At 43.8% G+C, this 16250-nt stretch overlaps 1 protein-coding gene across 1 annotated transcript in view; it reads right to left on the reverse strand.

Moving 5' to 3' along the window:
• Window positions 1-16250, reverse strand: part of SYN3 (synapsin III) — a 282703-nt gene that overhangs the window by 209011 nt on the left and 57442 nt on the right. The window contains exon 4 of the mRNA XM_027825071.3: window positions 3117-3208. Coding sequence (XP_027680872.1) covers window positions 3117-3208 — 92 coding nt within the window. The remainder of the gene's footprint in view (window positions 1-3116; window positions 3209-16250) is intronic.

The following is a 16250-nucleotide window of genomic DNA, read 5'->3' on the forward strand; positions in this document are numbered from 1 at the left end:
CCTTGAGTGAACATAAGCAATTGCTTAAGCAGAAGCTTGCTGTACTGTGGTTTGGGTATTTTAGAAGTAGAAATTACTCATGTTTCTTCTGAGGAATTCTCTGCTCCTCAATGTTTGCAGAGAGCGTTAACTTAGAACCTCCCTAATTTATTCCCACAATATTACAGATCTGTCAATCCTTTCTATCTTCTTTAGAGGTTTACTCTTGCTGTGAGTAGAATAACTCAATCACAATGAGTATCAAATTATCTTCATTAGGGAGCTGTGTGTATATGTGCATGAGGATTATGCCTGGGTGAGGCTGTCTGTGGCATGGGTGGATTTATGGGTATATAACATATGTGCTCTTGTGGCTTGGAGAAACATGTGCTTGAGGGAGGAGAAGGTGAGTTGCACGTGCACAAGAGACAAGTTGCATGTGTGTCAGGAAACTAAAGTATGTGCATGCCTGTGTCTGTGTCCATGGCTGTACAGTATGTGTGTACACACACAATTGGCATGTATATATATTTTCATGTTTATGAGCAGTATGAATTATGAGGTTATTATGGGAGTGCCTAAAGACCAACCAAGAACAGGGCCCCATTGTTCTAGACACTGTATAAACACAGATAGGAGACATGACAGACAAAAAGGTAAGGGAATGGAGCATAACACACATGCAAAGTGAACAGTGTGATGGTGGCAAATGTTATGTTAGTGCCACAATACTATTGATTTTAATTTTTTGGGCAGGTTGTCATGAGTAGGGTATTAGCTAAATGGAAAGACAAAGGGAGGGAGTGGGGTGAGGAGGACAAGACAGAGGGGAAGAGGGTGGGGAGGAAGGTAGGAGAGGCAGGTTTGGAGTGAATGAGTGAAGTGTGACAGATGTATGCGTCATTCGGAAAAATAACACTGAACATTGTCCAATGTTTTCTCCTCTTCTCTTAGCTTGACTTTTGGTAGGCATGAGGGTTGGAGAGCATCTATGGGATAAGACAAAGAATGAGAGTTCCTAGTGATACACAGTGTGATAAACCTAGTGATTTCCTACAAATCTGTTCTCCAGCCCCACACAGAAGAATTTGAATAGTGTGGGAATTCTCTTCTGACCAAGGCTGGAGGGAGGGAAGAGTCTTTCCACAAGACTTATGAGTGTTCTCCTTTCTTAGCTTCCCAAAGTGAGAGAGAATTTCTTTTTCATTCTCTGTGTCTTCTAACCTGCTCCAAGGGTGGTAATATAAGACAGCTGTTCTATGGTCCCAAGTGAGCTAAGCAGGGGGCCATTCCAGCACATATGGTGAACAAATGCTGCATGTGTGCAGTAGTATGTCAAAGCTGAGATACATCCAAATAGATATAACACATGACCAGATCCACATATGCAAGGCACCCATACAGATTCCCACCCACCCACCCACCAAGTCACCCCCACCATACAAATATCCACATCTACAAGCACACAAGGACAAACACAAAGATGCGTACACACCACTGCCACAGCCAGATACACACATACTCTTTCTCATATATAAACACCCATCCAGAAAGACACCCAATAATACAGACAACTCACTCACCCCAAACAAAAGACACCCCCTTTTTCAGACACAAAGTTTTATTGTCAGTAACAGTTTAATAAATGAAGGAAAATTTTGATAGACTCATGAATAACTTCAAGGGCATGGGAAGAGAAAAGAAAATGGGATCAATACAGGTGATCTTCTTGGAGAGCATTCCAGTTTTGTGTGTGAGTGAACAAAGGAGTAGACTGGCACTGACCACCAGCTGATGGATGCACCAGTGGTTTGGATTCACATAGCATGGAAATAATTTGTGTATTGGGAGGCAAAAATTAGTGGGACAAGTGAACACAATGGCTGTCATAGATCTGAATTTTAAATATTTAACACAGACTCACGAAATCTTACATGGAAAAATCACTGGAAATTTGCATAGATACAAGTATGGTCACAATTACTGAAAAATGGCTGGAGAACTATAAACAAAGCTCAACAGAGGTGTATCAAGTTTGTGGGATATGTCTAGTGGGATGTCCCAGTGATCATCAGTGTGAGATCTGATCGATTTTAACATCCATATTAATGCTGTAGAAGAATACGGTAGAGAGCATCTAGTTAAGATATGGTATTTGGGTCTGTCATACAACTCATTGAGTAACTTACAGTGGTTAGAAAAATGGGTAGGGAAGAAGACAATTAAATTTCCAACCTGAACAAACGTAAGGGTAAAGAAAACAAAATAAAATTTGAAAAATGGTAATGACAGAACAAACTATGAAGTGAACTTGGGGAAAAACGTGATTTGGGGGCAACACATACAATGTCATTCACATCATGAAACAGAGAGGTGATCATTGCTCTGACTTAGGTCAGATTGCACCTAACATACCATATTGATATTCTGGGCACCTCAGTACCAGAAAGAAGTGGACTAATGCTGTCTAACTCATGAAATGGATAGATGGCCAGGATGAATAGAGAGCAACACTGGGGGATGTGCCTTTGCCTGCAGTAGACTGTGGTTGATGCAAGGTGGTTATTCTGAAATGCTAACAACTACAGAAATCTCCAGCAGCCTGAGAGGTGGCATCCTGCCCTGAGGCAGCGCAGAAGGCAATGTTGAAGAGGAAAATCTTCCCTAAGGAAGATGGTGCTGAGAAGCAGACAGGTTGGTAGAGGACATACACGGAAGTATTCTGCAGCCACCAGACCTGCAGATATTCAAGCAGACTGTCCCCATCAAAGTGGAACATATATGGGGCTGGCTGTGCGTGCAAGGCAGTATTTACAGTCGAAGTGAGTCAGCAGGAGAATACGAGAGGGAAAGGTGAAATGAAGACCATTGCCCATTGGCAGTACCATCAGACCTGAAGTACAAAAGATTATGAGAATGGGACGTTTCTGCCTAAATTAATGGGTGGGAAAAAGTGAGGATAGAAAACAACAAAACTAGGAAGTAATGTACATTTGGGCCCTGATCCAAAGCCCATCAAAGCCAATGGGAGCCTGTCCATTGACCTCAGTGGGCTGTGGCCAGGCACCTGACTCATCCTTCTTGCTCCCACATCTCTCTAAAAAGAAAGATATGCAAAGAAAGTCAGACTTTCTCACCTTACTACCTTGGTGCCATTCCTCATGACCTGCATGTCCACCATGCAGCCACCAGTAACATAAGCAGCCAGGTTCAGCTCTGAGAACTCAGCCTGCAGTGAAGTGAAAGAACAGAGCGTTACATGATGACAGAAAACACAAAGAATAAATTGACAGAAATGCAAAACTGTCTTCACATGGAATATTTCTTTCAAAAGTTTTCCATGAGGCAACAGCAGATCCAATTACTGCTGATTTGCAATGGAAACACTGGAGAAGTGTTTATTGCTCCAATACTAATGCTGCATGACTACTCAGGATTAAGTTTATTGCAGTAATAAATACTAAAGGAATTAAGAACCATTGGGCCAAAAAACAAAAACAGAGGTAAAATCATTTGAATATGACTCAAGTTCCCACTTGGAAACATTCATTTGGGAATTATGTCTGAATCTGCTGTCATGGCACTGGCCAGCTATAAACCTAATGCAAGAGATTTATGCCTCCCTTAATGGCCAAAAAGCCTCATTATGCTGCAGGAAGGTGACAAACAGGGGAATCTAGCTGAAGTGGCTTAGCTATTAAAGGTTTAACTATTAAATGTTTAGTGTTGCTGGAGCTGGGTAGGTTACTAAGTTACTGTTTAATTATTAAAACAATTCAGTGTGTTCTCTTTGTAAAGTGTAACTCACACTCAAGAAAAGGTTAGCAAAGAATAATCAAGCAATTAGAGGTAAAAGGTGAGTTCCAGGTGACTACGCCTGCTGCATGTCTCAGGTGGATCCCAAGGACTTCAACAGTGTCATATATGTAATAATCCCCTAGAAATGCATTTGACTGAGGGCCTGATTACCAATATGAAATATCATGAAGAAAGGAGTGCAAATTAGACTTGGGGAATGTATTGAACATTATATGCGGGAGTAGGATGTCAATATTAGCCAGTCAGGATATTCAGAATTTCTAAAGGCCTTCCTTAATTACAGTTTAATGAATAAACTGTAGTGAGGCATAGTATGTCTGTCTAAAGTGCCTATCACCATAGCTTTCAAGGCCCTGATTCTGCAACAAGACACATGCAGGTAAACCCCTATACCAATGCAAAGCCCTATTCAAATCAGCTGGGCTCCATGGGAAGGCAGGAGTCTATCTCATTGTGTATCTCACTGCAGTAACAAGGCCTAAATTTGGATGCAGAAAATTGATCTTCTCTCTTGAATCATTACAAGGGAAAAAGGGGCCACATCTTTTAATTTCATGTGTGGCTTTTCATTACAGATTTTTAAAAAAGCAATTGGGCAGTGTTGTCCTCTAACTAGTCCTCTAACTAGTTCAAACTGGCTTCTACCTAATTTCGTAGCTATGCAGTGTTGCCAACTCTCACAATTACATCATGAGTCATACAATACATTAGCGTTTTTCTTAAAGGCCCTCTAACTGAAATCAAGAGATTGTATGAGACTGTCAAATTTCATTTTAAAAAGTGTTTCTAACTCTCATGGATGCACAGAAAAGCTTGAAAATATGAAGTGAGTGCACCCTAAAGGTTCAGAAACCAGAAGGCAAATAAAAAGAATCCCACCATGACGGGGTGAGGCCCTGGGCTTACTGGTGACTTTTCCTAGTGGTTAGGTTGCCAGGCCTCGACATTCCTCCCTGCCACCTCCAGTGCCCCTTGCCTGCAACTATAGCACTGCAAATTGGTGGTCACTGATTAATAATCATCCCCTTCCAGGAAAGGAGAGTCTAGAGGAATATATACGGTCCCATGCCCTCACAAAGGGAAGGTCTTCAGCCCTCTCCTGCAGGTGACTCGCCCTTGCCTTGAGGCTCTCCACATCTCTATCCCTTCCTTACAGCAGAGACAAGAGGTGGAAGAGAGGCAACAATATCAAGCACGCTGGAGTGCTTTCAGGCTGCTTCCCTGGGCCGCTGGCCTCCCCCCAACATCTCTAAGTCTAACATAAGATAGCAACAACAACAAAAAAGAACAACAAAACGTTCAGCATAGCTGGCTTAGTGCTAGCCCCTTCCTTGCAGTGATGGCATCTACAGCAGCCTTGCTCAGGAGCTGTCAGAACAGGCCTGTGCCCCTACCCTGTCAGCTCAGCTGTGGGCAGTCTGGTTCTCTTTTAAGCTCCTGCTCCAGTTGGAGCAGGCTCTGTAGGTGCAGGGGGCAGAGTCACCCGGGTCCAGCACTGCTCCTTAACCCCTTCAGTTCTAATGTGGGGTTTATACACCCCATCATGTCCATATTTTTAAAAAAATCTCACCATTTTTTAGGCCTGACTTATGAGCTTTCAATGCTTGGGGTTAGCCATACTGATAATGCAATTGGTTGGCTACATTTAGTGCCTGTAATATCACATCTACTCTTCAAACATTGTAAGGAAGTCCCTTAACCAACTTTTACGTTGGAATCCTTCCATAACAGAGATTCCCCACAATCCAAAAGGAAGGGATAACCCAATTCTTTGTGCCAAGGAGTTCAAATGGGACCACAAGTGCACAAATGAACTACTGTCAGCTATTTGATGATTGGTCACGTTCTCTCCAATATCACAGTTTTACCAGCCCATCGCCACACCAGTGTTCTTATCTGCGTAAGATCTAAGTTAGTCTATCTCCATTGAGTCTACTAGAGCAAGAGAGTTCACCCCTCCCAGAGTCATTGTTTCATGCTATCGGCAGACTCCGTCAGACATTGCTGCATCAGTTACACATGACTTACATTTGGAGGGTTAACTTGGCAACCATGAGTGAGCCAGAGACTTACTTTAATAAAGTGCTTATATCCTGCACAATCTGAACATACCCTACAGACTACGAACGCCACTAGCCATCACCTTCAGCCCCCAACTAAAACCTCTGCAACGCATCATCAAGGATCTACAACCTATCCTGAAGGACAACCCATCACTCTCACAGATCTTGGGAGACAGGCCAGTCCTTGCTTACAGACAGCCCCCCAACCTGAAGCAAATACTCACCAGCAACCACATACCACACAACAAAACCACTAAACCAGGAACCTATCCTTGCAACAAAGCCCACTGCCAACTGTGTCCACATATCTATTCAGGGGACACCATCATAGGGTCTAGTCACATCAGCCACACTATCAGAGGCTCATTCACCTGCACATCTAACCAATGTGATACATGCCATCATGTGCCAGCAATGCCCCACTGCCATGTACATTGGCCAAACTGGACAGTCTCTATGTAAAAGAATAAATGGACACAAATCAGACATCAAGAATTAAAACATTCAAAAACCAGTTGGAGAACACTTCAATCTCTTTGGTCACTCGATTACAGACCTAAAAGTGGCAATTCTTCAACAAAAAAAAATCAAAAACAGACTCCAAGGAGAGACTGCTGACTTGGAATTAATTTGAAAACTGGACACAATTAACTTAGGCTTGAATAGAGACGGGGAGTGGATGGGTCATTACACAAAGTAAAACTATTCCCCCACCCCCCACAGTTCCTCAGACGTTCTTGTCAACTGCTGGAAATGGCCCACCTGGATTATCACTACAAAAGGTTCCCCTCCCGCCCCCACCGCTCTCCTGCTGGTAATAGCTCACCTTACCTGATCACTCTCGTTACAGTGTGTATGGTAATACCCATTGTTTCATGTCCTCTGTGTATATAAATCTCCCCACTGTATTTTCCACTGCGTGCATCTGATGAAGTGAGCTGTAGCTCACGAAAGCTTACGCTCAAATAAATTTGTTAGTCTCTATGGTGCCACAAGTAGTCCTTTTCTTCCTACGGACTGTGTGTCACTCTGGAGGTTATCCTACTCTCAGTCATGCAGTCGTTACTCAGGCCATCAACTTTCATGGAAATTTTGCCTGAGTGAGAAAATGTAGAATTGGACCAAACGGTCATCAAATCTCCCTTATGTGTGTAAATAGCCCTATCCATATAAGGTGTTTTAGCGTGCCCAACACTGACCTATCCAATCATACATTCTCACCTATTATCACCTTTTTCTGGCACTGGTTTTCTGCCTTACTCTGCTAAGTTAACAGCCATTTCCTCTTTCACATAGATGCTTTGTGCTATCAAACAGGCCCCTGATAGCTAACATTCAGAAGAAGCCTGAACACTTTAATCAGCAAGAATTGTTTCCTGTTGATTTCCCATCATTCCCTGTATTTTTTGCTCTGTGGGTTTTTTAGGCCTGCCAAATTCCTTGTCTGGAAGCTCAGGGCCTGATGCCTTTATGAACCTGCGCTTACCTTGCAGACAAAAGCGGTCTTTGAAAGCAGTCAGTGAAGATAGAGAGAGACTGACAGATAACTGTGCATCAGAGGGAAAGGTCTGATGGTCCTTTCCTTGGCACATGGAGTAGTTATTTACACCTGTGCTAAGTGGATGTAAATGTTACCATTCTAATCTGGTGGTGTTTTACACTCACTTTGCACTCCTGTAAATGACTGCTTAACAGAGAATCAGGTCCAGAGAACGTGGAAATAATTCACAACCTTTGAGCATATCACAGACTGTAGGGCCCACAATGTTTTGGGTACATCTACACAACCCCTGGGAGTGAGCCTCCCAGCCAGTATCAATCGATTTGGGCTCGCAGGACTTGAACTAGTGCTCTAAAATAGCTGTAGAGACAGTGCTTTGAAGTTGCATCTCAGGCTGGAGCTTGGGCTCTGAAGCCTGTGCCCCTCCCTAGGCTTCAGAGCCTGAGCCCCCACTTCAAAGGGTAGTCTACACACCTATTTTTAGAGTACTTGAGGAAGCCTTGCTAGCCCCAAGTGTGTCAACCCATGCTGGAAGGCTTGCTCCCATGGACTGCATAGCCATACTCTTAGTAACTCTGTGGGTCCCGGAATTTAGCAGACTCACATTTACATTTTGAGGTTAAACGATGAAAGACATTTTTCACAAAAAGTATTTAAGCATTTTAACTCTTCTCCCCCCCCAACCAAACTTCCCAAACCTTCCTCAAACTTCAGAACATTTTATGAAACCTCCAACTTCTCTGGACTCTTTCCATCCCAGTCTTTGCTCTGAATGCTGCCAAAAACTTGACACAAAGTTTTAGGTGCCAACGAAGCATTTTGGTTAAATATTTTTGAGGGGTTGTTTATATATTTGCCACAGAATAAAGCAGAAAATTACTCATAATTTAAAAGCAAAAAATGAATTGTAAATGTAAACAAATTAGTTTTTGCCAGTACCAATTCTTGATACTGTGATGTAGGAGACTTGGGCATAGGCCTGGAAAACAGAGTTTTTGGACTGGCACAACTATTTTGGTTAGGGGCACGATCTTTTTTAAACCAAAACAGTTACATCTGTATAATCCCTAATGTGGGTGCAGCTAGTCCAGTACAAAGGTGCCTTATACCGATATAGCTTATTCCCCTTTTTGTAGGAGAACAAGCTATGGTAATATAAGCATATTTATGCCAATACAACTCTCCACACTTGGGGGAGGGGGGTTAAAGCAGTACAACTTGTGTGTTAAAATCCTTGTCCAAATCTCTCACTCCTTGAGCTAGAAGGAAACTAAGGAGCACTTTGGAAGCAGCATGTTCAGCCCCTGAAGAGTGGAGGGGAATGTATGTCTCATACTGTGGCAGTGATTGACGGCAAAAGGAGTCCTGCCCACCAGCCATTGGTCAGAAAGTTGATGGTGGTGACGCAATTCCAAAGGTATAAAGGGGCCGGGCTGGGGGGAGGAGATAAAGGGCAGAGGAAAATTCTCAGGTCTCTGACAGGGAAACAGGCACTACATAGGACACTCTGCCAACAGAAATTCAACAGGCAGATAGAGAGGAGTAAAGTGATTTCTTTCCCCAAGTCAGCATCACTTATACCATCTTGCAGAACCAGCCAGTGAACGAACGATGGCAATAAGAAAAAGAAAAAGTCCAGAAAAGATATTCCATTCTGTTCTCTAATCAGATGCATTTGACTCTAGTTTAATCTCCTACATGGCAGTGGAGAGAAGGATTGTGATTTTTTTTTTTTAAGCTAGCAGGCTTAGCATGTCCACGCAGTTCCCAGCACTCCCTGTGCTTTTGGTTTTTGAGCTACTGAACTTTCTAAGCCCTCATCTGCTTTTAATCTAACTAAAAGCTCCTCTCGTTGGTTCCTATTTAAAATAAAAGACAAGGTTACATTGGATTTTTATATGACTATACACACACACACACGTTATTATACTGCTTTAACTTCACATTTCAATGCCATCTTAATTACGGAGTTGACAGGACACCTCCATAATTGTATATGCAATACCGTATCTGCGTACAAACATACATACATTGTAAGTGTATGCACACACACAGATCTTTGAACAGAATCCAGAAATTTCGCAACAGACCTCTCTTTTGCTAATTCCTCTTCTCTTTGCCTGGTTTTTCACTCCACATGCTTTTGTTCTTTGCACCTGATGAATACTCTATATGAGCCACTTGACACGCTGACAGGCTGATGCTGGGTATGTTAAATTTTAAGCAGTATTAGAAGAAGTAGAAGAGGATTTTCATCCTTTCTATTTGCTTTTCTCTTTACTGATTATCCCTTTCCCTGAGAGGCCTGTCCATCTTCCTAAGGATCCCCATTAATTCCCCCTTTTTTCTCTTCTTTAAGCCCCTTATGTTGCAAGGACCTGCCTCTGGCTAGGACACTTTGCCCTTCCCAGCCTTGCTTCTGAAATGAGCCAGTTGTCATCACGCTCGAGCAGTATGGTCTCTCTTTGGGGGGCGGGAGGGGTGTAATTTTTAACCCAGTAAATGGGATCCCTTAATCATTTTGTACTGACATTTCCAACAGTTCTAGTTGATAATTTCCAATTTTTGTAGGTGAAAAAGCCAGCACTTTGTAAATATTGATTTGCACTGTACTAATATTGACATTTACAGAGTTACAGAGTTTTAATGACTCTGCAGTCCCTAATCCCTGGGCAGGAAGAAGGGCAAACAGGATGTGTGAATGACTGCAGGGAGTGGGAATGGGATGTGTGTTTGATGTATGGGTTGCCCTTCAGAGAAGGAAGGTGAAGGTGGTGTAGCTGGGGCGTAGGACACTGTAGTTCCAGTCAGAGGTCTCATGCATGCTGTTATAAATATAAAGGGAAGGGTAACCATCTTTCTGTATACAGTGCTATAAAATCCCTCCTGGCCAGAAGCAACATCCTGTTACCTGTAAAGGGTTAAGAAGCTCAACTAACCTGGCTGGCACCTGACCCAAAGGACCAGTAAGGGGACAAAATACTTTCAAATCTTGGGGGGGAAAGGCTTTTGTTTGTGCTGTTTGTTTACATGGTTGTTCTCTCTTGGGACTGAGAGAGGCCAGACAGAAATCCATCTTCTCCAATGCATCCTAATCCAAGTCTCCAATATTGCAACCAATATAGGTAAGCCAGGCAAGCTGATTAGTTTATCTTTTGTTTTATGTGAATTTTCCCTGTGTTAAGAGGGAGGTTTATTTCTTTTTTCTGTAACTTTAAGGTTTTGCCCAGAGGGGGATCCTCTGTGTTTTGAATCTGAATACCCTGTAAAGTATTTTCCATCCTGATTTTAGAGAGGTGATTTTTTTTACCTTTTCTTTAATTAAATTTTTTTTTAAGAACCTGATTAATTTTTTATTGTTTTTAAGATTCAAGGGTTTGGGTTTGTGTTCACCTGTACAAATTGGTGAGGATTATTATCAAGCCTTCCCCAGGAAAGGGGGTGTGTAGGGCTTGGGGGGATATTTTGGGGGAAGACGTCTTTAAGTGGTCTCTTTCCCTGCTTTTTGTTTAAAACGCTTGGTGGTGGCAGCATACTGTTCAAGGACAAGGCAAAGTTTGTACCTTGGGGAAGTTTTTAACCTAAGCTGGTAAGAATAAGTTTTAGGGGTCTTTCATGCGGGTCCCCACATCTGTACCCTAGAGTTCAGAGTGGGGAAGGAACCCTGACATGGTGGAAGCGGTGGGATCATTTTGAACCAAAGATCATTTTGAACCAGAGATCGTTTTGAACTAAAAGCACAGACCTGAAGAGGTTTTTTTTTAAGCTGAAAGCAGCTAGAGGGTTTTCTGTCTATTTTCCTGGAGACAGAGGTGTTAGTTTTTTTACAAAGGGATTTTTCTTTTTTGAGCTGGAGTTCTCTCTACCTAAAGGCAGGGTAATTAACCTCCTGCAGGGAAATTCACAAGTTTTTTTTTCTCCCTAACTCTCGGGTATAGCTAGAGTTAAGTACAAAAAAGCAGGAAAATGACTAACAGTGAAGCAGCTAATAAACTAGAGCTGGCCAGATTCGAAGCTAAAGAGAAACAAAAAAAGCATGATAAACAGATGGCCTTAAGGCGCTTGGAGGTGGAGGCAGAAAATGCCAGGGTGGAGGCAGAGGAAGCTGCCCACAAGAGAGCTATGGAGGAGGCAAAAAAAAAAAAAGAGAGGAAGCATGCACTGGAGATGGAGAAGGCAAGGGCTCAGCAGAATATATCAACCAACCCTAGCAATCCTTCTCCAGGTACTGCTTCCCATCATAGAAAGTTTCCCACCTTCAAGGCAGGTGATGATACCGAGGCCTTCTTAAAAAACTTCGAAAGGGCCTGCCTTGGGTACTGCATCTTTACAGACCAGTACATGGTAGAGCTGAGGCCGCAGCTCAGTGGACCCTTAGCAGAGGTGGTGGCTAAAATGCCTCAGGAACACATAAACAGTTATGAACTTTTTAAAACCCAGGTGAGAGTCAGAATAGGGCTAACACCCGAGCATTCCCGTCGGAGGTTCAGAGCCCTAAGGTGGAAACCAGATGTGTCATTTATCCGACATGCCTACCACATTGTGAAACATTGGGATGCCTGAATATCAGGAGCAAGTGTTAAATCTCCAGAAGAGTTGCCCTTCCTAATGCAAATGGAGCAGTTCTTAGAGGGTGTTCCTGAGGAAATAGAAAGGTACATCCAGATGGGAAGCCCAAAACTGTAATCGAGGCCGGGGAGATTGGAGCCAAATGGGTGGAGGTGGCAGAAAAGAAAAAAAACTAGTAGCAGTTGGGGCGAATATCAGAAGGGGTAACCCGAAACAAAACCCTATCACTGGGGGCAACCCAAGGCCCCACCTACATCCCAAGGAAAACCCCAGACACCTTATCGTCCCACCACACCATTCTCCAGCAAACCACCTCGCCCCAGTGAACAGTCAGCTGGGCGATGTTTTAAATGTAATGAGCTGGGGCATGTGAAGGCCAACTGCCCCAATAACCCCAACAGTCTGCAGTTCATTACACCAGAGTCACACCAAAGGTCCTTAGGCCCAGATGCCTCCCAGATACCCTTAGAGTGAAGGGAAACTGTGAGTGTGAGTGGGAAAAGGGTTACAGCGTGGAGGGACAGTGGAGCGCAGGTGTCAGCCATCCATCAACCCTTAGTGGACCCCAACCTAATCAACCCAGAGGCCCAAGTAACGATTTAACCCTTCAAGTCCAACTCTTTCAGTTTGCCTACAGCCAAGTTGCCTGTCCAGTACAAGGGCTGGTCAGGAATGTGGACTTTTGCAGTCTATAATGATTATCCCATTCCCATGTTGCTTCGGGAAGACTTGGCCAACCAGGTAAAGCTGGCCAAGAGGGTGGGAATGGTTACCCGCAGCCAGACTAAGCAAGCTTCCACACCTATCCCTGTTCCTGAGCCTTCCACCAGGGCCCCGTCTGTGTTACCAGAGACCCAGATGGAGGTGGTGGAACCGGATCCCCTGCCAATGACTGCAACGGCCATAGCGGATCCAGTCCCAGAGACCCAGCCAAAGCCAGACCTCAAACTGAAACTGGTGAAGCAACCAGCACCAGAACCATTGCCAGCACTGAGTCCAGCGCTTGCAACCCCGTCTACAGCTCCAACACCAGAGGGCACCACCGAGCCTGCACTGGCAGTAGCAGCAGATGACCCTACACAAGAGGCTCAGCCAGAGCCTAAAATACCCCATAGTGCACCAGTGAAAAGCGGTTCACCATCAACAGAAACAGCCCCATCACCTGCATCACTTCCAGAGGGACCAAGCCCAGGTCCACAATCCAGTGAGGAACTGATGTCTCCAGCATCAAGGAAACAGTTCCAGGCCAAACAGGAAGCAAATGAAAGCCTCCAGAAAGCTTGGACAGAGGCACGGAGAACCTACCGCCTCTCAACTCTTCTAATCGATCCCAGTTTTTTGTAAAAAGAGGACTTTTATACAAGGAAACTCTTTCTAGTGGACACCAGGAAGACTGGCATCCTCAGCGACAGTTGGTAGTTCCAACTAAGTACCAGGAAAAGCTCTTAAGCTTTGCCCACGATCATCCTAGTGGCCATGCTGGGGTGAACAGAACCAAAGACCATTTGGGGATGTCATTCCACTGGGAGGGAATGGGCAAGGATGTTTCTGCCTATGTCCGATCTTGTAAGGTATGCCAAAGAGTGGAAAAACCCCAAAACCAGGTCAAAGCCCCTCTCCAGCAACTCCCCATCATTGAGGTTCCATTTCAGCAACTGGCTGTGAATATTCTGGGTCCTTTTCCAAAAAAGACACAGAGAGGAAAGCAGTACATACTGACTTTCATGAATTTTGCCTCCTGATGGCCAGAAGCAGTAGCTCTAAGCAACACCAGGGCTAAAAGTGTGTGCCAGGCACTAACAGACATTTTTGCCAAAGAATTAAAGATTTGTCAGTTTACAGCCCAGGGAGGAGATGACGCTGAGTGGCCTAAAGGTGTCTACTACAAAGGAAAAAGTGATGGTGGCATGGAAGAGGTGAACCTCTTCATAACCCTTGGGCATATGCAGCAACAGCAAATCAAGGAGCTGTGCACTAGCTATGCGCCAACGTTCTCAGCCACCCCAAGACTGACTGAATGGGCATACCACTCCATTAACACAGGTAATGCTCACCCAAATAAAGCCCAACTTTACCGGGTGTCTCCTCAAGCTAAAACTGCTATAGAATGGGAGATCCAGGATATGCTACAGATGGGTGTAATCCACCCCTCCTGCAGTGCATGGGCATCTCCAGTGGCTCTAGTTCCCAAACCATATGGGGAGATACGTTTTTGCGTGGACTACCATAAGCTCAATGCTGTAACTGGCCCAGACAACTATCCAATGCCATGCACCGATAAACTATTGAAAAAACTGGGAAGGGTCCAGTTCATCTCTACCTTGAACTTAACCAAGGGGTACTGGCAGGTACCACTAAATAAATCCGCCAAGGAAAGGTCAGCCTTCATCACACATGTCGGGCTGTATAAATTTAATGTGCTCCCTTTCGGGCTGCAAAATGCACCCGCCACCTTCCAAAAACTAGATGGTCTCCTAGCAGGATTGGGAGAATATGCAGTCGCCTACCTTAACAATGTGGCCATATTTTTGGATTCCTGGGCAAAACACCTAAAACATCTACAAAAGTCTTCAAGCACATAAGGGAGGCAAAACTAACTGTTAAGGCTAAAAAGTGTCAAATAGGCCTAAACAAAGTGACTTACCTTAAACATCAGGTGGGTCAAAAAACTATCAACCCCCTACAGACCAAAGTGGATGCTATCCAAAAGTGGCCTGTCCCAAAGTCAAAGAAACAGGTCCAATCCTTCTTAGGCTTGGCCGGATATTACAGGTGATTTGTACCGCAATACAGCCAAATCGCCGCCCCACTGACAAACCTACCCAAAAAAACCTAGCCAAATGCAGTTCAGTGAACTAAAGAGTGTCAAAAGGCCTTTAACCAGCTTAAAGCAACACTCATGTCAGACCCTGTGCTAAGGGCCCCAGACTTTAACAAACCGTTCCTAGTAACCACAAATGTGTCCAAGCGTGGCGTGGGAGCAGTCTTAATGCAGGAAGGACCAAATCAAAAGTTCCATCCTGTCGTATCTCTCAGCAAAAAGCTGTCTGAGAAGAAAAGCCATTGGTCAATCAGTAAAAAGAAATGTTGCACCATTGTCTACACTCTAAAAAAGCAACACCTATACGTTTGGGGACGGCGTTTCCACCTGCAAACCGACCATGCTGCGCTACAGTGGCTTCATACCGCCAAGGGAAATAACAAAAAACGTATTCGGTGAAGTTTAGCTCTCCAAAATTTTAATTTCAACGTACAACACATTTCAAAAGCTTCTAACAAAGTGGCTAATGCACTGTCCTGTAAAAGTTTCCCAAAATCAACTGGTCCAAATCGTCCTTAAAATGTGGGAAATATTGTTAGTCTTTATACAGTTAGTAGTATATTTAAAAATGCATGTGTCTTATTAACTCTGTTTTCTCCTAAAGCTCCAGAAAGAAATCACAGCCAGTGTTTCACCCTATCTGTGATTTGGGGGGGCGTGTCATAAATATAAAGGGAAGGGTAACCACCTTTCTGAATACAGTGCTATAAAATCCCTCCTGGCCAGAGGCAACATCCTGTTACCTGTAAATGGTTAAGAAGCTCAGCTAACGTGGCTGGCACCTGACCCAAAGGACCAATAAGGGGACAAAATACTTTCAAATCTTGGGGGGGAAAGGCTTTTGTTTGTGCTGTTTGTTTACATGGTTGTTCTCTCTTGGGACTGAGAGAGGCCAGACAGAAATCCATCTTCTTCAACGCATCCTAATCCAAGTCTCCAATATTGCAACCAATATAGGTAAGCCAGGCAAGCTGATTAGTTTATCTTTTGTTTTATGTGAATTTTCCCTGTGTTAAGAGGGAGGTTTATTCCTTTTTTCTGTAACTTTAAGGTTTTGCCCAGAGGGGGATCCTCTGTGTTTTGAATCTGAATACCCTGTAAAGTATTTTCCATCCTGATTTTACAGAGGTGATTCTTTTACCTTTTCTTTAATTAAAATTCTTCTTTTAAGAACCTGATTAATTTTTCATTGTTTTTAAGATCCAAGGGTTTGGGTTTGTGTTCACCTGTACAAATTGGTGAGGATTATTATCAAGCCTTCCCCAGGAAAGGGGGTGTGTAGGGCTTGGGGGGATATTTTGGGGGAAGACGTCTCCAAAGTGGTCTCTTTCCCTGTTTTTTGTTTAAAACGCTTGGTGGTGACAGCATACTGTTCAATGACAAGGCAAAGTTTGTACCTTGGGGAAGTTTTCAACCTAAGCTGGTAAAAATAAGCTCCGGGGGTCTTTCATGCGGGTCCCTACGTCGGTACCCTAGAGTTCAGAGTGGGAAAGGAACC

Source organism: Chelonia mydas, chromosome 1, assembly GCF_015237465.2.
Source record: "Chelonia mydas isolate rCheMyd1 chromosome 1, rCheMyd1.pri.v2, whole genome shotgun sequence".
Taxonomy (NCBI): Eukaryota; Metazoa; Chordata; order Testudines; family Cheloniidae; genus Chelonia; species Chelonia mydas.